Source organism: Scyliorhinus canicula, chromosome 1 (assembly GCF_902713615.1).
Source record: "Scyliorhinus canicula chromosome 1, sScyCan1.1, whole genome shotgun sequence".
NCBI lineage: Eukaryota > Metazoa > Chordata > Chondrichthyes > Carcharhiniformes > Scyliorhinidae > Scyliorhinus > Scyliorhinus canicula.
Genome location: NC_052146.1, coordinates 237,131,047 through 237,157,007, shown reverse-complemented (window position 1 = coordinate 237,157,007; position 25,961 = coordinate 237,131,047). Strand labels below are relative to the sequence as shown.

General features: G+C 45.7%; 1 protein-coding gene across 29 annotated transcripts in view; it reads right to left on the bottom strand.

The window, feature by feature from the left end:
• LOC119972565 (girdin-like) overlaps positions 1 to 25,961 on the bottom strand; it is a 649,171-nt gene that overhangs the window by 295,981 nt on the left and 327,229 nt on the right. For all 29 annotated transcript variants that reach the window (XM_038809673.1, XM_038809681.1, XM_038809689.1 and 26 more), the window contains exon 15: positions 13,721 to 14,791. In XM_038809673.1, coding sequence (XP_038665601.1) covers positions 13,721 to 14,791 — 1,071 coding nt within the window. The remainder of the gene's footprint in view (positions 1 to 13,720; positions 14,792 to 25,961) is intronic.

Here is a 25,961-nt window from a genome sequence, read left to right as displayed (position 1 = left end):
CTCCCTTGCCTCAATAAATGCCCTCACCAGCAGCGGGCCCAGCATCCCGCAAAACTTCCACTGGGTATCTGTCCGGTCCCAGGGCCTTGCCTGACTGCATGGCTTCCAATCTCTCTATTATTTATACAATCCCGATCAGGGCTTCCAACCCCTCTACCAACCCTCCTCCACCTTCGGAAACTTCAGCCCTTCCAAAAGCTGCCTCATCCCCTCCACCCCAGCTGGGGGCTCCAACTCTTACAGCTGACTGTAAAACTCCTTGAACACCCCATTCATCTCTGCTGGGTCCAAGATCATGTTCCTCCCTCTGTCCTATCTCCCTGGCTGCCCCCCCCCCCTTTTCCTTAGCTGGTGTGCTAGCATCCTACTGGCCTTCTCACCATACTCATATACCGCGCCCTCGCCTCCCTCTACTACCCCACCGCCTTCCCAAACTCCATCTGCAGCTTTGGCCGCTCCTTCAACAGCCCTCCAGGACTTCAGAATACCTTCTGTCCACCTGGAGCATCTCCCTAATCCACCTGTCCATCTCTGCCCGCTCCACGTTCTCCCTATGAGCCCATATCGAAATTAGCTCACCCCTAACCACAGCCTTCAGCGCTTCCCGTACCGTTGCTGCCGAAACTTCCCCCGTATCATTTATCTCCAAATGATTCTGGATGGACTCCCTCACCCGCCCGCATGCCCCCTCATCCGCCAACAGTCCTACATCCAATCTCCATTATGGGCACTGACCCCCCTCCTTGCTCATCTGTAAATCCATCCGGTTTGGGGCATGGTCCGACACAACAATCACCGAATACTCGGCATCCACCACTCCCGCCAGCAAAGCCTTGTTCAAAACGAAAACATTTATCCGGGAGTACATTTTGTGAATATGGGAGAAATAAGACTTTGTGAACATGGGAGAAAAAAAGGTATCAATTGCTTTTTTCTTTGAACACTTGTTTGGGTCGAAGGGCCTGTCTCCGTGCCGTAGATTCTGTGAAGGGGGATAACACAGGAACAGGAATAGGTAATATTGCGCCTCAAACCTGCCCCACCGTGAAGGAACAGTACTGTCATTCTATTTATCTATTTTACTATCTTGGTCTGTATGCCTTAATTCCTTTTAGTCTTAATTTTGAAATTTTCTATTGATTTTTTTTTTTGCGTGGTTGTTCAGTACCTCATGTGACACCACAAAGGTGCATCCAGGCAATTGTACGGCATACCAATTATGTCTCCTACCTTCTAACCAATTTTTCTCCCCATGTGAGCCTAACGTCTGTGGTGGGTAAGGTCTTGGAGAGGATTATAAAAGATACGATTTATAATCATCTAGATAGGAATAATATGATTAGGGATAGTCAGCATGGTTTTGTGAAGGGTAGGTCATGCCTCACAAACCTTATCGAGTTCTTTGAGAAGGTGACTGAACAGGTAGACGAGGGTAGAGCAGTTGATGTGGTGTATATGGATTTCAGTAAAGCGTTTGATAAGGTTCCCCACGGTCGGCTATTGCAGAAAATACGGAGGCTGGGGATTGAGGGTGATTTAGAGATGTGGATCAGAAATTGGCTAGTTGAAAGAAGACAGAGAGTGGTAGTTGATGGGAAATGTTCAGAATGGAGTTCAGTTACGAGTGGTGTACCACAAGGATCTGTTCTGGGGCCGTTGCTGTTTGTCATTTTTATAAATGACCTAGAGGAGGGCGCAGAAGGATGGGTGAGTAAATTTGCAGACGACACTAAAGTCGGTGGAGTTGTAGACAGTGCGGAAGGATGTTGCAGGTTACAGAGGGACATAGATAAGCTGCAGAGCTGGGCTGAGAGGTGGCAAATGGAGTTTAATGTGGAGAAGTGTGAGGTGATTCACTTTGGAAAGAATAACAGGAATGCGGAATATTTGGCTAATGGTAAAATTCTTGGTAGTGTGGATGAGCAGAGGGATCTCGGTGTCCATGTACATAGATCCCTGAAAGTTGCCACCCAGGTTGATAGGGTTGTGAAGAAGGCCTATGGTGTGTTGGCCTTTATTGGTAGAGGGATTGAGTTCCGGAGCCATGAGGTCATGTTGCAGTTGTACAAAACTCTAGTACGGCCGCATTTGGAGTATTGCGTACAGTTCTGGTCGCCTCATTATAGGAAGGACGTGGAAGCTTTGGAACGGGTGCAGAGGAGATTTACCAGGATGTTGCCTGGTATGGAGGGAAAATCTTATGAGGAAAGGCTGATGGACTTGAGGTTGTTTTCGTTAGAGAGAAGAAGGTTAAGAGGTGACTTAATAGAGGCATACAAAATGATCAGAGGGTTAGATAGGGTGGACAGCGAGAGCCTTCTCCCGCGGATGGAGGTAGCTAGCACGAGGGGACATAGCCTTAAATTGAGGGGTAATAGATATAGGACAGAGGTCAGAGGTGGGTTTTTTACGCAAAGAGTGGTGAGGCCGTGGAATGCCCTACCTGCAACAGTAGTGAACTCGCCAACATTGAGGGCATTTAAAAGTTTATTGGATAAGCATATGGATGATAAGGGCATAGTGTAGGTTAGATGGCCTTTAGTTTTTTTTCCATGTCGGTGCAACATCGAGGGCCGAAGGGCCTGTACTGCGCTGTATCGTTCTATGTTCTATGTCAAAAGGTTAACTCTAATTCCATGCACCTCATTTTGTAAATAATGTCTCATGTGAAACCTTACTTAGGAAGTCTAGTGGAGTGGTGCAGCGACGACAATCTATCCCTCAATGCCAGCAAAATTAAAGAGCTGGTCATTGACTTCAGGAAGCAAAGTACTGTACATACTGCTGTCAGCATCAACGGGGCCAAAGTGGAGATGGTTCGCAGCTTCAAATTCCTAGGGGTACACATTTCCAAAAATCTGTCCTGGCCCACCCACGTCGACGCTACCACCGAGAAAGCACAACAGCGCCTATACTTCCTCAGGAAACTAAGGAAATTCAACATGTCGACATTAATTCTTACCAACTTTTACAGATGCACCATAGAAAGCATCCTATCGGGCTGCATCACAGCCTGATATGGCCCAAAACCGCAAGAAACTTCAGAGAGTCGTGAACACGGCCCAGTCCATCACACGAACCTGCCTCCCATTCATTGACTCCATCTACACCTCCCGCTGCTTTGGGAAAGCGGGCAGCATAATCAAAGATCCCTCCCACCCGGCTTACTCACTCTTCCAACTTCTTCCATCGGGCAGGAGATACAAAAGTGAGAACACGCATGAATAGACTCAAAAACAACTTCTTCCCCGCTGTTACCAGTCTCCTAAATGACCCTCTTATGGACTGACCTGATTAGCACTACACTCCTGTATGCTTCACCCGATGCCGGTGTTTATGTAGTTACATTGTGACCCTTGTGTTGCCCTATTATGTATTTTCTTTTCTGTTTTTTCTTTTCATGTACTAATGATCTGTTGAGCTGCTCTCAGAAAAATACTTTTCACTGTACCTCAGTACTAGTGACAGGAAGCAAAATCCAATCCAATCCAATCTATATAAATAAGCTCTTTAGATCAAACCCTTATATAACATATTAGTGTCCCCTCAAAAGGTTCATCCAGATTAGTTAGATGTTGATTACTCTTTAGAAATCCATATTGGCTCTCTGATAAGTTCATATTTGCTCAATCATTGAGTTCCTAATTATTTAATCTTGTAACTTGCCCGTGAACAGACTTTAGAGTTTAGACTAATTTCCTGGTTTACCTTGGCCACCCCTTTTAACAAAAAAAAGATACGATAATGACAATTTTTTACTCCAAGAGGGCAAATACTAAATGAAGAGTTCCGAAATATTATGATTACAGTAGCTGCAATTTTTCTACCGACTTCTTTTAAAACCATGAAGTGGAAACCATCAGGTCCTGAAGATTTATCAATCTTCTTCTCATCATTTTTCACATCCTATTTATAGTAAATCTAGTAAGTTTATCCCTTGGATTTATATTCCGTTTTCCTCTACAGTGTAGATGACAACAAAATAATCATTTAGCAAGTCTGTCATTTCCTTGTTTCCAACTTGCCTTTCTGCTTCCCAAACAGAATACTGAATTCCGTCTCATCTTGTTCACAGTTGGGTAAGTGTTTCCTCACCATTGGATGGTAATTCTAGTTTATTTTCATTCGTTTTAGGTTCTCTACTTGAAGGCGGGTGGGTCCTTGGCAATATTCACGAAACCAATATTGTAGGAGTTTAAAAAAAATAAAGAATGGTGTGGTGAATGTGATTCACACTATATATAGTTGCCAATATCACTCCATGTATAGATGTTCGTTATCTACCCATTGTAAGTGCAGTTGCACTATCCGACCACCAGGGGGAGCCGCTCTGGGTGTACGTGAGAGTTTGTACTGGGCTCCTCCCTTGGCTCCGCCCAGGACTCCTCCCCCTGGGACCGATGTATAAAGATCAGTGCCTTAGAGCCAGCCTGCCAGTTCACCTGAAGTTCAACGATGAATAGGCTGGCTCTATTGTAAGTGTATTAAAGCCTCTGTTCAGATCCAACTACACGTGTTCGCTGAAATGATGGTTCTATCAATTTAATACACTCAAGAAGCTGCCGAAGTAAAGCCTGGGATCCGCTCTAAAACCAGGACGTCTAGTACTCGATCCGCAGGATGCAGAGGCGAAAGAAACCTTCTGCCACTGGCTGAAATGTTTTAAGGCCTACCTGGCCGAAATCAGCACCGCTGAAACTACGGAGGAACAAAAGCTCAGCCTACTGCACGCAAGGGTAAGCCACAGAATTTATACACAATTAAATCCAGCCGGTTCCTACACCGCTGCGCTGGCGATTTTGGACAAAATGCATATTAGGCCCATGAACGAGGTCTTTGCCCGCCACGACTCGCCGGCAACGGGCTACTGAAACTTTAGCTGAATTTGCACGCGAGTTGAACAATCAAATGACTGCAATTACCAGGCCGTAACCGCGGCCGAACATAGGAAGCTTGCTGTGCGGGATGTTTTTGTAGCGGGCCTTCAATCTAGCTATGTATGCCAGAGAAAATGGGGCCCAGGGCTTAGAGACTACCGTAGAGGCTGCTATCACGATGGAAGTTTCCTTCCGCAGCCTCAACTCGTTTCCCGCGGACCCCGCTAACCCCGCATGGGCCCCCGACTTGAGGACCCCCCCAAGCCTGTGCCGCAAGGCCACCCAGCTATCGTGCTGCCACAGCCGGTCCTACTGTCCCAGTCAAGTACTCCAACTATCCAGCTGCTCCAGCTAATTACTCAGCTCCTCCAGCCAGCTACTCAGCTCGCCAAACCAGTTATTCAACTGCTCCAGCCAGCCACTATTCAGCTCCCCAAACCAGTTATTCAACTGCTTCAGCCTGCCACTTCTGTGGACAAAGCCAGCACCCGCGGCAGCACTGCTCAGCCCGATCCGCGACCTGCAGCAGATGCGGGAAGAAAGGCCACTATGCTAAAGTGTGCCTCGGCAGAAGGGCCCCAGCCCTCAACACCCCAACAGTCCAAAAACATCGCCCCCAGCACCAGCAAGCCCGCGGGGCCCGAAACGCTGCGACCTACGCTCAGGCTCCGCCCCCTCCCGCCACGTGCGATCCATGGGGGCTGCCATCTTGGCAAACCTCGACCATGCGGCCGGCCACGTGCGATTCTGGGGGCCGCCATCTTCATCACCACCCTCCACGTGCGATCCACGGGCCCTAGCTGCATCCCCAGACTCAAACCGCTCATCGGAGGAGTACGACCTCCCCGGGCAATCACCACATGGCCCGCAACTCAGCGCAGTGTTCCTGCATCAAGCTCGCCAGAACGCAACGGCATCTAGTCGACAGGACACCTGATCGGAAGAATTCGATTCCCCCGGGCACCCACCACGCGGCCCGCAACTCAACATGGTCACCCTCGACCAATCTCGCCCCAAGCATCTGAGAAATTCGATGACGGAGGTCCAGATCAACGGGTACAACACGTCGTGCCTCTTCGACTCCGGGAGCACAGAGAGCTTCATACACCCAGAGCTGATAAGACGCTGTTCCCTCCCTGTTTATCCCGTCAACCAAACTATCGCCCTCGCTTCGGGCTCCCATTCCATCCAAATCCAAGGCCGCACTACAGCAACGCTAACGATTCGAGGCGCTAGCTATTCCAAATTTAAACTGTATGTCTTGCCCGACCTCTGCGCGCCACTCCTCTTAGGCTTGGATTTCCAATGTAATCTCAAGAGTCTCATCCTCAGCTTCGGCGGTCCCCTGCCCCCACTCACTATCTGCAGCCTCGCCACGCTGCGCATCGCCCCTTCCCTCTCCTCGCCAACCTCACCCCGGATTGCAAACCGGTAGCCACCCGCAGCAGGCGGTACAGCCTGCAGGATAGGGTATTTATCAGAACGGAGGTCCGAAGGCTGCTCAGTGAGGGGATCATAGAGGCCAGTAGCAGTCCCTGGAGAGCTCAGGTGGTGGTCGTCAAGACCGGGGAAAAAGTCCGCATGGTCGTCGATTATAGCCAGAACATCAATCGCTTTACGCTCCTAGACGCGTATCCCCTCCCCAGAATCGCAGACATGGTAAACCAGATCGCCCAATATCGGGTATTCTCCACGGTGGATCTGAAGTCTGCATACCACCAGCTCCCAATCCGCCCGGAGGACCGCCACTACACGGCATTCGAGGCCGATGGCCGCCTCTTCCATTTCCTCCGGGTTCCCTTCGGCGTCACTAACGGGGTTTCGGTGTTCCAATGAGCAATGGACCGAATGGTAGACCAGTACGGGCTGCGGGCCACGTTTCCGTATTTGGATAATGTTACCATCTGCGGCCATGACCAGCAGGACCACGACGCCAACCTCCACCGTTTTCTCCAGACAGCCCAAAAATTAAACCTTACATATAACAAGGAGAAATGAGTGTTCCGCACAAACAGACTAGCCATTCTCGGCTACGTCGTGGAGAACGGAGTCCTGGGCCGAGACCCGGGCCGCATGCTAATTCCCCTCCCCAATGGCCCTCAAACGGTGCTTGGGGCTCTTTTTGTACTACGCCCAGTGGGTCCCCCAATATGCGGACAAAGCCCGCCCACTCTTCAAGGCCACACTATTTCCCCTGTCTGCTGAGGCGCGCCAAGCCTTCAGCTGCATCAGGGACGACATCGCCAAAGCAGCCATGCGGGCGGTGGATGAATCCACTCCCTTTCAGGTTGAGAGCAACGTCTCAGAGGTAGCGCTAGCAGCCACTTTAAACCAAGCAGGGCGGCCCGTTGCATTTTTCTCCCGTACCCTATCCGCTTCAGAACTCCGACACTCCTCAGTCGAGAAGGAAGCACAAGCCATCGTGGAGGCTGTCCTACACTGGAGGCACTACCTCGCAGGCAGGAGGTTCACCCACACTACCGACCAACGGTCGGTCGCCTTCATGTTCGACAACTCGCAAAGGGGCAAAATTAAAAATGACAAAATTCTTCGGTGGAGGATTGAACTCTCCACCTACAATTACGATATCAAATATCGACCAGGGAAGCTCAACGAGCCCTCGGATGTCCTATCCCGCAGGACACGCGTCAGCGCGCAAATCATCCGCCTAAAAGCCATCCACGATGACCTCTGCCACCCAGGGGTCACCCGACTCGCCCACTACATCAGAGCCCGAAACCTGCCTTTCTCCAACGAGGAGGTAAAAGCGGTCACCAGGGACTTCCCGATCTGTGCGGAGTGCAAACCGCACTTCAGGGCCCACCCGGTCAAGGCTTCTAGGCCCTTTGAATGCCTTGCGATCGATTTCAAAGGGCCACTCCCCTCCACTAACAAAAACATTTACTTCCTTAACATTATTGACGAGTTCTCCCGATTCCCCTTCGCCATCCCATGCCCCGATATGACCTCCCACACAGTCATTAGGGCCCTGCATAGTGTCTTCACCCTGTTCGGTTTCCCCAGCTACGTGCACAGCGACCGGGGTGCGTCCTTTATGAGTGACGAGCTGCGTCAGTACCTGCTCGACAAGGGCATCGCCTCGAGCAGGACTACCAGTTACAACCCCAGGGGGAACGGACAGGTGGAGAGGGAGAACGCGACGGTCTGGAAGACCGTCCTACTAACCCTCAGGTCCAGGAAGCTCCACGTTTCCCAATGGCAGGAAGTCCTCACTGGCGCGCTCCATGCAATTAGATCCCTCCTGTGTACAGCTACCAACCAAACCCCCCACGAGCGGCTCTTCATTTTTTCCAGGGGCACTACCACATGGGTCTCACTTCCGGCGTGGCTGAGGACGCCAGGCCCGGTTCTCCTAAGGAAGCACGTCAGGGCGCACAAGACCGACCCCATTGTTGAAAAGGTGCGCCTGCTTCATTCCAACCCACAGTACGCATTTGTTGAGTTCCCGGATGGTCGCCAGGACACAGTATCCCTCCGGGACCTGGTACCCGCTGGATCCAGCCCCCCATCTACCCCCACCGAGGAACTCCTTTCCCCGTTGCCTATGCAGCCGCCCCCTTGCGCCCCCAATTCTGCGAGCTCACCCCACCAGTCCCAAGCGCCAGCACCAGCCCGCCCCCCGAGTCTCCATTCGACCAGGAGGTGTATGAGGCTCGGACAAGACTCACCCTGGAACCGGCAACCGTACCCCAGACCTCGACGCCCGCCCAGCCACCGCAAGAGGCTGCAACCCCGGTGCTCCGCTGATCAAAACGGACAATTCCGGTGGACAGACTGATTCTTTGAGCCATCACCCCCGCCGGACTTGATTTTTTTTAACAGGGGGTGAATGTGGTTCACACTATATATAGTTGCCAATATCACTCCACGTATATATGTTCGTTATCTACCCATTGTAAGTGCAGTTGCACTATCCGACCACCAGGGGAGTCGCTCTGGGAGTACGCGAGAGTTTGTACTGGGCTCCTCCCTTGGCTCCGCCCAGGACTCCTCCCCCTGGGACCGATGTATAAAGATCAGTGCCTTAGAGCCAGCCTGCCAGTTCACCTGAAGTTCAACGACGAATAGGCTGGCTCTATTATAAGTATATTAAAGCCTCTGTTCAGATCCAACTACACGTGTTCGCTGAATTGATGGTTCCATCAAATGGCATGATTGCAGGCCCCAAGTCTGTATCAACAGGATTGGAGATCGAGCCCTGTGCTATAGGTATTAATCTGACCAACATGCTAGCGACCCAGCCAACTGAGCTAACTATCCTCCTCCAGCTCATTACTCATCAATACATCCAGTAAGACCTGTGGAAAGTTTTGAAGTGGAATGTGAAAAGAAATCAGAGGCAGTAAGGGAAAGGTAGGAGATGTAGAGAGAGGGAAATATGAGACATACATCGGGAAGGCGGGAGAATCATGGGAAATGTGTGTGTGAGTAAAAGACAGATGGAAGAAGTTAGTGCAAGAGAAATCTACTGAAGAGCAGATGGTATGAGAAGGAATGGATTGTGTGAGAGCACATGGGAAAAAAGGAGATATAATTAAGACATGAGGGAACAAAGATATTTGGAATAATGGTGAAAGAAAGATGGAAGGAAAGGAGAATGTGATAGCAGGCACCTTAGAGGATTGCTTTTCAAACTTTTTTCCCCAGGGCCCACTTTTACCAACGGATGGATCTTCGGGACCCACGCTGGCCAACGTTCGCGACCCATGCCGGCCGACCTTCGCGACCCATGCCGGCCGACCTTCGCGACCCATGCGGAGAAGGTTGGAGAGAATGAGATTCAAGTGTTTATTTCCGTGAAATTAGTAGAGCCAAAGCAGCAAATGATGAAGTCAAGTGCAGATAGAAGGGCAAAGGCTCGTAATTTTGTGGCAAGGGACACGGTGCTAGTATTGTTGCCAGTTTCAGGCAAAACGTTAACAGCAAGGTTTAGTGGACCATACCAGGTTGAAAAGAGACTGAGTGAAGTGAACCATCTAGTCAATACCCCAGATAGAAGAAAGAATCAGAGGGTATGTCATGCAAATATGCTTAAAATACTTTGACAGCGAGGATAACTAGAAAGTAGTGGGAGGGAATGGGGTAGAAATGAAGGATTCTGAAATTGACTTTCCTCTAAATTGAACAATGAGGGAGTGGTTGATGCTGAGTTACCTTCCACAAAAGTGTCAGACTGATTTGAAAGAGTGAGTACTGTCACACAAAGCAATTTGTGGAATGAAGCTGGGGGAAACAAAACTAGCCAAATATGATTTGGATGTGGGGAGTTCAGTATCAATAAGGCAAAATCCCTATAGATTAAGTCCAATAAACCTAGCTCAAGTACAAAAGAAAATTGAATTCCTGCTTCAGAATGACATAATAACCGTTCCGTTGCAATAATTAGAGTTCATCCACCGTGATAGCACCAAAACCAGACAGATCACAAAGCCTGTGTATCAATTACTGCAAAGGGAATACAGTAACAAAAGCAGAATCATATCCTTATCCATGGCTGGAAGAGTGTATTGATAGTCAGAGTTTTGCTGCAAGGATATTAGCAAGTATACTTATCGGAAAAAGCAAAAGAGATATCAGTTTTCGGGACATCAAATGGTCTAGATCAATTCAAAGTTATGCCATTTGGTGTGAAGAATCTGCCAGCAACGTTTCAAAGACTAACAAATGAAATAATTTTAGGACAGAGCAATTAAGCTGTTCACATTGATGACTTAGTAGTCTTCAATTAGAAGAGTGGGGCAGCACGGTGGCGCAGTGGTTAGCACTGCGGCCTCACGCCGCTGAAGTCCCAGGTTTGATCCCGGCTCTGGGTCACTGTTCGTATGGAGTTTGCACATTCTCCCAGTTTTTGCGCCCCACAACCCAAAAGATGTGCAAGCTAGGCTTTTATTTTTAAAAATGTGGGAAGAGCATTTGCAATATTTAAGGGAATTGTTTGTTCAACAGCAAGACGGCAATTTGGCTGTAAACTTTGCTAAAAGTGAATTTGTGAACGCAGAAGTTTATATGTTTAGGATACACTGTTGGACATAATTAAGTGGCCCCACGTGTTGCAGAATTGAAAGTCACTGTGGAATTCCCAGTGCCAACAACAAAATAGAAACAGATTTCTCGGCATGAGTGGGTTTTATCAGATGTTTTTGCCAAATTTTAGCAGTGCATTGCTCCATTGACTGAACTATTAAATGAAAAACAGAAAATTCCAATGGACAGTAGTGTCAGAATGCATTCACCAGCTTGAAAGCTACAAGATGGCTACACTGGTTCTAGCCGCACCTAATTATACAAAGAAGCTTAAATATGCTTAAAACAATTTAAGGAGGAGGAAAACCAGAAGAATATACTGGTAATGGTAAACAAGGAAAGGGGGGTAGAAATGAAGGATTCTGAAATTGATTTTCATGACTATTGACATTGATGATTTGGGCGTTGGTGCTATTTTGTTACAAGGTGAAGATCTAGGAATTGAAAAACCAGTAGGATATTTCTCACTCAAGTTGAATGTACGTCAAAAAAAATATTCAGCCATTCAGAAAGAGACTCTGTCTCGTGTCAGCTTTGTAGCATTTCAAAAGTTTCAAATTCTTCAAAGACAATCATATATACTGACCACAACGCATTCAAAATTTGGGAAAATCTTCAAAACCAGAATGCTAGTGTTCAGGTGGAGTTTATTACTGCAACCGTTTAATTTACAAATTATACATGTGGCTTGATGAGAAAATGTAATTGCAGCTGCATTGTCAAGAGTTTAAAATTCAAAGGAGTGTGGAAATTTGGAAAATGGAGAATGGAATCTATGTTTACAAAATACTTGGGTATATTTCCTTGATTGTGCATATGTAATACAATGTAATACTTTTGTGTGCATAGATAAATATGGTAAATAATGCAAAGTGGATTGAGAAAATAAAACCATCTTTTTGGAATTATGATGGTTATTTTTTCTGTGAGGTCGGAGATGTGAAGAAAAGGATATTATTTTAAATATTTTTGGCATGTACTGTGGTATTCCGTAAAGCAAGCTTGTGGGGGCTGTGTGTGTGTGACTAATTTAATTAAGCTTGAGCATTGAGTATGGGCGGCACGGTAGCACAGTGGCTAGCACTGTAGCTGCACAGCACCAGGGTCCCAGGTTCAATTCCCGGTTTGGGTCACTGTCTGTGCGGAGTCTGCACGTTCTCCTTGTGTCTGCATGGGTTTCCTCTGGGTGCTCAGGTTTCCTACCACAAGTCCTGAAAGACGCACTGTTAGGTAATTTGGACATTCTGAATTCTCCCTCTGTGTACCCGAATAGGCGCTGGAATGTGGCGACTAGGGGCTTTTCACAGTAACTTCATTGCAGTGTTAATGTAAGCCTACTTGTGACAATAAAGATCATTATCTACAAGGTTGAGAACATCAAAGGGGCTAGCTGTGAAAGGCAGGCCCTTGAATTAAATTTAGCCAAGTTGGATGTTCTGCAAAGAAAGAAGACATGGGCAATTATTTATATTAGGAGATAAAGAAGATTTGTTGTGTTAAATTGTTATGTTTCAAAGAGAAGTAAAAAGGGTTTAAAAACTTGGAAAAGTTATTAAATAAGTAAGGTTATTAAACTTTATTTTACCTGAAAATGGTGTCCATAGGAAGAAGATAAATATTTTTATATTCTGGAATTTCAAGAAAAATGAAGACAATGGGAAAATATAAAATAGAAAGAATATATTTAAGAAAAGATGCAAAAGCTGTGTTTGAGTGGTCATGTAAGACCTCCTGGAGGGTGCTTTGTACTGGGAACTGTGAGGTACGGCAGTTTTCAGCTAGCCCAGAAAAGTGTCAGTTCTTTCAAGCAGTTTCAAAATCAGCTGCCCAGTTAAATCAGAAAAGCCTTGGGGCTGCAATTTGATGTCTGAGTTTGAAGTTCCAAAACAGAGTGGAAGTGAGCAGTGTGATAATATATGGCATGCCTCACTAAAGTGATAATACTTTGTTCCTTCGGGGAACAATGTTACTGGATTTCATAGATTAAATATCCGGAAGGCACTGTTGTCACTGAGAGCCTAACCAAGTATGAATCTTTTGGGGGGAATGTTCCGTCAGGCTAATTTTATCTATGTAAATGAAATCTTAGATTTCTTTTTATTTTAATTTAACAATTATAATCTCCAAAAGTGTTACTGGAATTATTGCTCCTGACTTCAGTGCACATATATTCTCGTGGTAAAATACAAAAAGAAAACCGTTGGGATAGCTTGGTATGTTTCCTGTTCAGATTTGGGTCTGCACCGCACTTTCCACCTTTCCAGATCATAACAGGTGTAACGTAAACATTTGCTTTAGCATGACTTCAGCAACGAGAAGTTTGAAGGAAGTAGCAATTTGCCTAGCTCTTCTCTTCCCATTATCAACTTAGCTACAAGCTCAATGACTTTCAGCTATTCCATTGATCACATCTGGTTTGTGTAAGGAGGCCTTCTCAGTTTTTCTGTCTCCTTGTATCTGCTATGATGCACATTTTCCAAACAGATACTCTTTTCTCTAGCACTGATTTCTCCCTATTGTGGTAGATAAGGCCTTCAACTATGACTGTCCCAGAGCCTCCACTGGCACCCTCACTCTTGATTTCCCGCCCAGGTCCCAAGTTCCCTCATTATCCTTTTCTTCCAACTCATCTTCTTCTGAATTTGACTGATCATCCTCCTTCATTATTGCATCTCCACACCCACCCATCATCAAACACAACTTTCCATCCCTTCCCTTTCAGCCTTAAAAAGACAGGTTCCCTCTGTGACATTTTGGTAATTTCTTTCTTCACCACACTATAAAAATAAGTATCTTACCTCTCGTAATGTCACTAGAGTCTTTTTATCAATTGTTGACTGTTTAACCAGCTCTTTATTGTATTTTTCTAAATCTTTCAGTCGTCCATAAAGATCTTTGAATTTGTTGATTTCTTTCACAAGCAATTTATTTTCTTTTTCAAGATTGGAAATTGTCATGTTGTTTTCATCTAGTGATGAGTCCTTGATCTCAGTCTGTTGGCGCAATCGCCTATTTTCCTTCTCAAGCTGTTTCTTGTCTTTCTCTAGTTGGACAGTGTCCTCCTCCAGCAATTTGTTTTCCTTCTCTAGTTGTTGCAACCGTTTGCTGGAGATTTTTAGCTCTTCCAGGTTTCTTTGCAAGCTCTGGTTTTCTGTTTCTAAATCCTGTAGTTCATTTTCCAACTGATTAATCTTTTTGTTACTATTTTCTAGAGCCTTTTGGAGCCGTTGGTTTTCTAAATCTAGTCCTTGATAGCTTACCTCTAATCGTTCAGTTTTCTTATTACAAGCCTTCAAGAGATCCAGCCTCTTGTTTAGCTGTTCTTTCTCATTTTCCAGTTCTTTGTTCTCTACCTCCAATTGTGCCACCTTGACACCATTAAACTTCAAACTCTCCACTGTCCTCTGTAACTGCAAATTTTCATCATCAAGTTGGTTGTTTTCTTTCTCTAATATATCTAATTGCACTGTAAGGTTTTTCAAACTATCCAAAGTCTTTTTCAGCTTTCTATTTTCCACTTCTAGGTCAGAGTTCTCCTGTTCCAAAATCTCGACTTTTTCACATGCAATTATTAGACTAGTTATTTTCTTCTGCAACAGTTCATTTTCTCTTTTCAAGCGACTCAAAACACATTCAAGCTCTTTTGCCCTTTCTCCTTTTTCTTTATAGTGTTCTAACTCCCTTCGGATTTGTTTCTTTTCGAACTCTAATTTGTTCAGTTTACCACTAGATTCCTTAATAGATTCATGGAGAATCTTGTTTTCTTTCTCGATGTCTTTAACTTTTGCTTCTGCACTGATTTGTGCACGTTGCCTCAAGGATGTGATGGTTTGATTCAAATGTTCATTTTCCTGCTCCAATGCTTTGATCTAGGAAAAGCAAATGTAGTGAAGGAAATTAATAAAAAATGTATAAACTACTAGTTCTTACAAATATTCTACAACATGCAAAGGCATTCAAGATGCTTTATTGAAGAAACACTACGTGCAACAACTATAAAGAAATTTGCCAAATAGGTAAAACTCTCATTCCTGTCAGTATTGTCAACAATAGATTTTCCTCAATTTGGCAGACTCGTTTAGAAGCCAAAAACATAGAATTCCTACAGTGCAGAAGGAGGCCATTTGGCCCATCCAGTCTGCACCAACCCTCTGAAAGAGCACCCTACTCGACACACAAAGGAGATGAGAAGTTTGGAATGCTCTTCATAAATGTCAATTGAAGATAGAGCAATTATAAATTTGAAATACGAGATTGACAGACTTGTTAACTGAAGGTATTTGTATGTAGTTTGTAGGTCAGCTTTGATCTTAGTCAGTGGTGGCTCAGGCTCACTCCTATGAAAAATGTCAGAAGTCATTATTTCATGATTTCAGATTCATTGACAAGAAATCATGGATCTACTTATTTTTTGTATACAATTCACTCATATTTCAGCCTAGACGTTTGCACGGTAGCACAGTGGTTAGCACTGTTGCTTCACAGCACCACGGTCCCAGGTTAGATTCCCGGCTTGGGTCACTGTCTGTGCGGAGTCTGCAGGTTCTCCCAGTGTCTGCGTGGGTTTCCTCCGGGTGCTCAGGTTTCCTCACACAAGTCCCGAAAGACGTGCTATTAGGTGAATTGGACATTCCGAATTCTCCCTCTGTGTACCCGAACAGGCGCTAGAATGTGGCGACACAATAACTTCACTGCAGTTTAATGCAAGATTACGTGTGACAATAAAGGTTATTATTATTAGAGAATTATCAGCTCTTCTCGTTATACATTCACTAGTTACAAGATAATTAAAGCAGAATGTTAGAAGGTCGACACTGATAATCTACACGATGCATATTATATCAGGGTAAGTTTATGCAGTTTAAATACTTTTCATATGGATGAAACTGCCAACATTCATTTTTAAATTCCATTACCTTTGTTTAAAGTAAATATAAATAAGTTTAGAATTACTAAATTTAGACATTCTTCTCCAACTTTCCATTTTGCCGAATATATAAATTTCAATGAGAAATATTCACTCTGTCCATGTACATAGATCCCTGAAAGTTGCCACCCAGGTTGAGAGGGTTGTTAAGAAGGCGTACGGTGTATTAGCTTTTATTGGTAGAGGAATTGAGTTTCGGAGCCATGAGGTCATGTTGCACTTGTACATAACTCTGGTGCAGCCGCATTTGGAGTACTGCGTGCAGTTCTGGTCGCCGCATTATAGGAAGGATGTGGAAGCATTGGAAAGGGTGCAGAGGAGATTTACCAGGATGTTGCCTGGTATGGAGGGAAGATCTTATGAGGAAAGGCTGAGGGACGTGAGGCTGTTTTCGTTAGAGAGAAGGTTAAGAGGTGACTTAATTGAGGCATACAAGATGATCAGAGGATTAGATAGGGTGGACAGTGAGAGCTTTTTTCCTCGGATGGTGATGTCTAGCACGAGGGGTCATAGCTTTAAATTGAGGGGAGATAGATATCGGACAGATATCAGAGGTAGGTTCGTTACTCAGAGAGAAGTAAGGGTGTGGAATGCCCTGCCTGCAACAGTAGTGGACTCGCCAACACTAAATGCATTCAAATGGTCATTGGATAGGCATATGGACGATAAGGGAATAGTGTAGGTGGGCTTTAGAGGGGTTTCACAGGTCGGCGCAACATCGAGGGCCGAAGGGCTTGTACTGCGCTGTAATGTTCTATGTTCTAAAGGAGGCTGAGGGATCATGCTTGAGACGATGTAGCAAATAAAGGGGTAGATTCAAGGCAGGAGAACACAATAGTAATAAGGGTAATGAAGGACATAGAATAGGATAAAGGGACAGAGAGATAAACCCCAACACTACACAAACAATCAAGACTAGATGTTACAAAGATTACAAAAACAAAGCTAAAGGCATTGTATCTGAATGTGTGTCCCATTCATAACAAGTATATGAATTGACAGCACACATTGAAGTAAATAAATATGACCCGATAGCCATTACAAAGACATGGCTGCAGCATGGCGATGATTGTTCCTGACTATTGAGGGATATATGACATTCAAGAGGATAGGTAAAATGGAGGGGTAGCACTGAATCAAGGAGGCATTGGTACAATAGTTCAGAGGTGTTGCATCAGTATTCATCAAAGAGAAGGAATTGGTGGATGTTGAGTCTGGAGAAGGGTGTGTAGATAGCCTGGGTCACATTGAGATCTAAAAAGATGAGGTGTTGAGCGTCTTGAAAAATATTAAGGTCGATAAGTGGCCTGATGGGATCTACCCCAGAATACTGAAGGAGGCAAGAGAGAAAATTGCTGAGGCCTTGACAGAAATCTTTAGATCCTCACTGTCTTCAGGTGATGCCCCAGAGGACTGGAGAATAGCCAATGTTGTTCCTTTGTTTAAGAAGGGTAGCAAGGATAATCCAGGGAACTACAGGCCTGGTAGGGAAATTACTGGAGAGAATTCTTCGAGACAGGATCTACTCCCATTTGGAAGCAAATGGATGTATTAGTGAGAGGCAGCATGGTTTTGTGAAGGATAGGTCGTGTCTCACTAACTTGATAAGAGTTTTTCGAGAAGGTCACAAAGATGATTGATGCAGGTAGGGCAGTGGATGTTGTCTATATGGACTTCAGTAAGGCCTTTGACAAGGTCCCTCATGGTAGACTAGTACAAAAGGTGAAGTCACACAGGATCAGGGGTGAGCTGGCAAGGTGGATACAGAACTGGCTAGGTCATAGAAGGCAGAGAGTAGCAATGGAAGGGTGCTTTTCTAATTGGAGGGCTGTGACTAGTGGTGTTCCGCAGGGATCAGTGCTGGGACCTTTGCTGTTCGTAGTATATATAAATGATCTGGAGGAAAATGTAACTGGTCTGATTAGTAAGTTTGCAGACGACACAAAGGTTGGTGGAATTGCAGATAGTGATGAGGACTGTCAGAGGATACAGCAGGATTTAGATCGTTTGGAGACTTGGACGAGAGATAGCAGATGGAGTTTAATCCAGACAAATGTGAGGTAATGCATTTTGGAAGGTCTAATGCAGGTAGGGAATATACAGTGAATGGTAGAACCCTCAAGAGTATTCAAAGTCAGAGAGATCGAGGTGTACAGGTCCACAGGTCACTGAAAGGGGCAACACAGGTGGAGAAGGTAGTCAAGAAGGCATACGGCATGCTTGCCTTCATTGGCCGGGGCATTGAGTATAAGAATTGGCAAGTCATATTGCAGCCGTATAGAACCTTAGTTAGGCCACACTTGGAGTATAGTGTTCAATTCTGGTCGCCAGGCTACCAGAAGGATGTGGAGGCTTTAGAGAAGGTGCAGAAAAGATTTACCAGGATGTTGTCTGGTATGGAGGGCATTAGCTATGAGGAGTGGTTGAATAAACTCTGTTTGTTCTCACTGGAACAACGGAGGTTGAGGGGCGACCTGATAGAGGTCTACAAAATCATGAGGGGCATAGACAGAGTGGATAGTCAGAGGCTTTTCCCCAGGGTAGAAGGGTCAATTACTAGGCGGCATAGGTTTAAGGTGTGAGGGGCAAGGTTTAGAATAGATGTACGAGGCAAGTTTCTTACACAGCAGGTAGTGGGTGCCTGGAACTCGGTGCCGGAGGAGGTGGTGGAAGCAGGGACGATAGTGACATTTAAGGGGCATCTTGACAAATACATGAATAGGATGGGAATAGAGGGATACGGACCCAGGAAGTGTAGAAGATTGTAGTTTAGTCGGGCAGCATGGTCAGCACGGGCTTGGAGGGCCGAAGGGGCCTGTTGCTGTGCTGTACTTTTCTTTGTTCTTTGGTCTTGTATTTGATTCAGGAGAGCAAGATGTAGAATCTGTTCAAGTGGAGATGAGGACTAGTAAGGGAAAGGTGGCAAAAGTGAGTGTGATCTGCTGGCCCCAACAATAGCCACAATGTAGGACAAAGTATACAAGGATAAATATTGGGTGATTACAATAAAGGGGTGGCGATGATCATCGGTGATTTTAATCTACATACAAACTAGAGAAATCAGGTTGGTGGTAGTAGCCTGGCTGAGGAGCTCATGGAATGCTTTTGGGAAAGTTTTGTGGAGCAGCATGTTCTGGAACCAACAGGGAGTAGATTATATTAGACTTGGTATTGTGCAATCTGATGGAATTGATTAATGATCTCAGGGTAAAGACACCCCTAATTAGCAGCAACCACAATATGATTGAGTTTTACATCCAGTTTGAAAGGAAGAGGAGTGGATCTAAGACTAGTACTTTAAACTTAAATTGGAGCAGCTACGTGGACATGAAAGCTGAGCTAACTGAAGTGAACTGCGATATGAGGCTAGAGGATAGATAAACAGAGCAGTGGCAGACATTTAAGGGGATATGTCAGAATATTCAGAATAAGTATATTCGCACTATAAAGTACACACTATAAAGGTAGCACCCACCATCCGTGGTTAACTAAAGAAGCATTAAACCAAAGAAAAAACAAATAAATGAGGAAAAATGTGTGACAAGTCAGATGTTCGTTCAGAATATAAAGAACAGCAGAGGATGACGAAAAGTTTAATCAGGAGAAAAAATTAAGCGTATGAGAGTAAGCTAGCTAGAAATGTAAAAATGGATAGTAAGAGTTTCTTCAGGTAATTGAAAAGGAAAAGTTGGTCCACTAGAGTCACAATGGGGAGTTAATAGTAGATAGGGAAATGGCAGATTAAATTAACAAATATTTTTACTTTTGTATCCACCACAGATAGCTGTGAATAAGTGGGTGGGAGAGGGGAACATGGTGACATTACAATCACTAGGGAATGCGTATGAGCAAAATGATGGAACTGTGGGCAGGCAAGTCCCTGGCCCTAATGGACTTCTTCCAAGGGTCTTGAAAGGTACTATTGAGGTACCAAGCATTCGCCAGATTCTGGAACTGTTCCATCAGACTGGAAAGAGAGGAAGGCAGGAAAGAGAAAATGGTAGGCCAGTTAGTTTGATGTCTGTCATGGGAAAGGTATTAGAATCAATCATTAAGGAGGCAACCTGGATATTTAGAAAAAACAAAGTTGATCAGGAAGAACCAGAATAGTTTTGTGAAATGGAAATCATGTTTAACTAATTTACTGGAGACCTTTGTTGGAATAACATGTGTTGTGAATGAAGGGGAGCCTGCAGACATACTGTACTTGGATTTACAGAAGGCATTTAATAAAGTGCCACATCAAAGGCTATTGTGGAAAATAAAGCTCATGACATACAGGGTAACATGGATAGAAGATTGGCTGGCTGACAGACAACAAAAGTTTATGCATAAATGGATCTTTTTTTCCCATTAACAGGACGTGACGAATGGAGTCCCGCAGAGGTCTGTGCTGCGGCCTTTACAATTTACATCAATGACTGAGAGGAGGGGAATGAGGGCACTTTAGCTAAATTTTCAGACGATACAAAGATAGATAGGAAAGTGTGTTGTGAAGAGAGGACATAAAGAGGTTGCAAATTGATATAGGTTGAGTAAGTGGCCAAAAATCTGACAGGTGGAGTACAATGTGGGAAAATATGAAGTGGTTCACTTTGGCAGGGAGAATAAAAAGGCAAAGTATTGCTTAAATTGAAAACAGCAAAGTATAGAGATATCTAGGTGTTCTCACACATGAGTTACAAGTATGCAGGTACAGGAAGTATTTAGGAAGGTTAATAAAATGCTGTTTATTTCAAGAGGAATTGAACATAGAAGGAAGCATATTATGCTTCAGTCATACAGGGCTTTGGTGAGACCATGTCTTGAATATTATGAGCAGTTTCAGTCTCCTTACTTAAGCATGCAAATGCATTGGAGGAAGTTTAGAGGTGGTTTACTGGATGCTTACCTGGAATGAGTGGGTTGTCTCATGAGGAAAGGTTGGACATATTTGGCTTGTTTTCATTGGAGCTTAGAAGAGTGAGGGATGTCTTGAGTGAAGCATGCAAGATCCTAAATAGTCTTGACAAGATGGAAGTGGAAAAGATGTTCTCTCTTGTGAGTGAGTCCAGAATTAGAGGGCACGGTTTTGAAATTAGGGGTTGTCATTTTAGGAGAGATGAGGAAAAAAATTCTAGGAGGGCTGTGCGACCTTGGAACTCTTTGCCTCAGATGGCTGGGAGGCAGACTCATTGTATATTGTTACGGTGGAAACATAAACAGATCTGCCATGGTCTTATTGAATGGTGGAGCAGGCTCAAGGGGCTGAGTGGCCTTCTTCTGCTCCTGTTTCACATTTTAGCTTTTAAAATCTTCCCCAATGTCTCAGATATACTGGAAACATGAATCAGATCGAAGGTTGTTCTGAAGAATACTGTCATGTGAGAGTACCTTTATGAAATGGGTGTTTATCAAATAGCTGCAGTGATGTCAGAGTGCGGGTAGAGCTGGGCTGTCTGTTTGATTATACTTTCGTTTTTGAGCTGGCAGCGAGTGTGTGTGTGTTTAGTTTAGTTTTCAGAGTTGGAGCTGCATCCAGCCAAACAAGGTGTAATTTTGATCTCTCTGCATGAAAAGAATGTCTTCAGATCAATTGCTTATTTTAAAGTTATAACTGTTCTCAGTAGAGAATTTAAGCCTTTTGTCTTTGTTAAGGAGTGTATTTGTCTTATGGATGTTGCTAGGAAAGATTAAGGGTTACGTATAGAGTACTGTATTCTTTGGAGGAAGTATTTGAGTTGATAGTTGGTGAGATGTTTACTGTGTGTGTATAAAATGTTAACTGGATTCATATATCATTGTTTTGTTTTAATAGTACTTTAGATCTATGTTGCATCACACCTGCAGAGTGGACCCTTGTGCTCCCCAGGGTTCTCTAAGCCCTGGCCCGTAATAATACTAAGAAAATCACACTGAATGTAAGCAAAGAAGCATTTCTAATTGGAGACGCTTAAACATAATCTCAAATGAACACGGAGTTGTTCATGCAAGAGGAAATATTTGGAATATGATTTATGATCAGAAAGAGATCCAGTTAAACCATCAGAAAGAGATCCAGTTAAAGCCCATTTTTAAAAAATTGAATTGTGCTTTCATTTTGAAATGAAATACAAATGTTCCATAGAAGTGGCATTTGACAGATTTGTGAATACTTTGTGATGACTGCTAAGAAATTATTAAAGAGTCAATGTAGATGATTCCATGATGGTTGAAAGCTTTAAGGTAATTGGGAAATGAAAGCCATTTTTATAAGTTAATAGTATGCATTAATATGATATATACAAACCTAGAAAACTAGTTAAAATTGCATTTGAAAAACTTTGTTACCCTCAAAACAGTAACGAATCAAGGAGAATTACAAGTTAAGCTACATCAAAACAAATCAAATGTTAGGAATGGGGAATATTTTCAGAGAGCTTCTTCAGTTTGTCTGAAGTTGGCGGAAATGCTGCGAAGATTTCAGAGGAAAAAGCAGGCTTCACTGTAACGATTCTGACGAGCCAAATAAGGGACAGCTGTCCCTCAATTACTTTACCAGTCACCCCCAATTGCCCCAGAATGGACCACGACTCTCAGGTATTGTTCACAGCCGCCTTGAAGAACTTTTCTATTTAAACATCTTTCAGGATAACATCCCTCTACTCCATGATGTTAACAGCTGGCACTGTAGGTAAGCCTCCAAGCTCACTGACATTAGCAGTTCCCACCCACCACACTCCTTTAATTGAAGACAGATGAATCATCTTAGAAGGGGCCTGAAATGGAACAGTCTGGTAAACTGGCAGGAGTTGGGGTGTGGAGGAAGAAAGAGATTAATTATGTGACCCAAGAACATAGGAAAAAGAGTAGGCTGCTCAGCCGACTGAGTCTGCACTGCCATTAAGTTTGATCATGGCTGGATCTTGTATCTCCTGCACTATTCCCATATCCCTTGATATTTTTACAATCTAAAAATGTGTTAATTTCTGTCTTGAATATACTCAGTCTGAGCCTCCACAGGCCTCTGGGGTATAGCATTCTAAAGATTTGCTACCGAGTGAAGCAATTCCTCCCCATCTCAGTCCTACCTCGTTATTCTGGTGCCTCCTTGCTCCAGGCCCCCTCAGCCTGGGGAAATATTCTTCCTGCACCTACCTTGTCAAGCCCTGTAAGAATTATATATGCTTCAATGAGGTCACCTCTCAATCCTTCTAAACACCAGAGTATTAATTCAGTCTCATCAATCTCTTCTCATCGGGCAATGCTGCCATCCCAGGAATCTGTCTGGTGAACCTTCATTAAACTCCCTCTGTGGCAAGTATATCCTCCCTTAGGTAATAAGGTGACAAACATGTACACAATAATCCAGGTACAGTCTCACTAAAGCTCTATTGAAGTGCACCAAGAATGTTTACTCCGGTACACACGCCACGGTGCCACAATGGTTAGCATTGTTGCTTCACAGCACCAGGGACCTGGGTTCGATTCCTGGCTTGGGTCACTGTCTGTGCGAAGTCTGCACGTTCTCCCAGTGTCTGAGTAGGTTTTATCCGGGTGCTCAGGATTTCTCCCACAAGCCCCGAACGATGTGCTGTTCGGTAATTTGGACATTCTGAATTTGTCCTCAGTCTACCCAAACAGGCGCCGGAGTGTGATGATTAGCGGATTTTCACAGTAACTTCATTGCAATGTTAATGTAAGCCTTTTTGGGACACTAACAAAGATTATAATTATTACACAGATCCTCTTCCAATAAAAGCAAAAATAGTATTTGCATTCCTAAGGCAGATGAGGGTAGTGAGTGGCATATTGATATTGTTACTAGTAATCCAGAGACCCAGGGTAATACTCTGGAGACCTGGGTTCAAATCCCACCAGGGCAAGTGGTGGAATTTGAATTCAATAAAAATCCGGAATTAGCCGGTGGCAGCGATGCTTGAGTGAGCCGCACATTCGGCGGGCTCTCACTCCGGCGGGGCTTTGGGGCTGATTCCCCGCGATAGCGGGACCACGGGGGCGGCAAAAAGGCTGCCGTTAAAGAACTGGAGAGCGGGCTGCAGCTGATGGAATCGTGGGAGGCCAGCAGGTAGGGGAAGAGAGAGAGAGACGGAGGCAAGGAGCAGAGGAAACTGACCTGAAACGCAAGATGGCGGACCCACGGAACTTCCTTGCTCCAGGAGAAGAAAAAAAGTTTTGGAGTCGCTGAAGCAGGACAACTTGGACCCACTTCAGATGCCCAGAAGGTAAAATTTAAGGAGCTGGGCGAAGGAGTGCGGCAGCGAAAGTGCTGAGGAGCGGGCTGCGGCACATGGAACAGTGGGAGTCCAGAAGTCAGAAGAAGAAGGAGAAAAAGGGACAGAGACAAGGACCTGAAGAAAATTACCTCAGCAATCCAGCAGGTGCTGGATAACATGCTCCAGGTAATGAAGTCCAGTTTTGAAGTGCTGAAGCGGGACAGCTTGGACCCAATCCAGAAAGCGGTGGATCAGCTGAACCAGAGGCTGGATGCGCAGGATGTTAAAGTTAAGGAGCTGGGAGAGGCGGTGGAGGAGCAGGCGGATGCGCAGACGGTTGCAGCGCTAGAAGTTGACAGCCTGAAAGAGCGGCAGAGAAGACTGCTGGACAGAGTGGAGGAGCTGGAGAATAGAGTCTGCAGGAACAACCTGAGGATGGTCGGCCTCCGGAGGGGGCTGAGGGAGCTAATGCTGCAGCGTTTGTAGCAGACCTGCTGAAGCAGCTGATGGGGGCCGAAGCCTTTCCGCGACCGCCAGAGCTGGAGGGGGCGCACAGAGTGCAGGCAAGGCAGGGGCGGCCGGGCGGACCCCCCCCCTCCCGATGGTGATTAGGTTCCACAGGTTCGTGGACAAGGAGCGGGTGCTGCGGTGGGCAAAGAGCGCCAGGAGCAGCACGTGGAACAACAATGTTATCCGCATTTACCAGGACCTAAGCCAAGAGGTGGCTCGGCGGCGAGCAGCCTTTAAGAATGTCAAGGAGGTGCTGTTCAAGAAGCACGTGAAGTTTGGTCTGCTGTTCCCAGCTCGCCTATGGGTCACGCAAGAGGGTCAACACCACTACTTCTCCGAGCCCGAAGAAGCGATGGATTTTGTGAGGGACCAGGGGCTGGTCCCGAAAGGAGGCCCCAAGGACGCGAATTAGGGCCCGAGGATTACCGTGGGAAGGTACGCCGAATGGGCCTGGACTGCTGCTCAACGGTTTGCTGGGCCAAAAGGGCCAAGCGAAACATTTGGGACTCTTTCCTTTGTTCATGGACATTGGTTTGGGGGGTTAACCCTTTTTTGTTGTCTCTCTTTTTTCTTATGGGGGGGGGGGGGGGGGGGGTGGTTTGTGCTTTTTCCTCTTTTTTCTGTTTTTTCCTGTTTGGGCTGATTTGTACTTTTTGGTGCAGCTCGCGGAAGGCACTGGAGCCGGCTTGCCCCAGTGGGTTGGAGAGGGGGATGGGGCACCAGGGAGTGAGGAGGAGGACGGGGAAACAATGGGAATGAGACAGGAAGGCGCCGGAGTGTTGAGTCACCAGGCTAGCAGATTGGCTAGTCAAGGGAGTCAGGTGGGGGGGGGGGGGGGGGGGGGGGTCACAGCCAGTAGATGGCAAGGGTGGGGGTATCGGGGGATGTGGTTAGGGGGGGTTGTTCTGCTGACGTGGGAGGGACTTGAAATAGGCACTGGAGAGGAGGTCGAGGGTGGAGGCAGCCAAAGGGCAGGCGAGGAATGGCGCGACGCACGGGCCGGCCCGAGAAAGGCTATGGCTGACCGGCGGGGTGGGGGGGGGGTGGGTTGTGCCCCCCCCGACCAGGCTGATCACCTGGAACGTCAAGGGACTGAATGGGCCGGTTAAGAGGGCGTGGGTGTTCGCGCACTTGCGGGCTCTGAGGGCGGACGTAATTATGTTGCGGACGTAATTATGTCTGCCATCGGGCAGATACCCGATGGCAGACTGGAGGGGAGAAGAGTGGTGCTGGTGAATATATATGCCCCGAACTGGGATGACGTGGACTTCATTAAAAGAGTGCTGGGGAAGATCCCGGACCTGGATTCTCGCAGGCTAATAATGGGAGGGGATTTTAACATGGTCCTTGACCCGACTTTGGATCGGTCGTGTCCCAGAACGGGTAGACTCTCAGCAATGGCAAGGG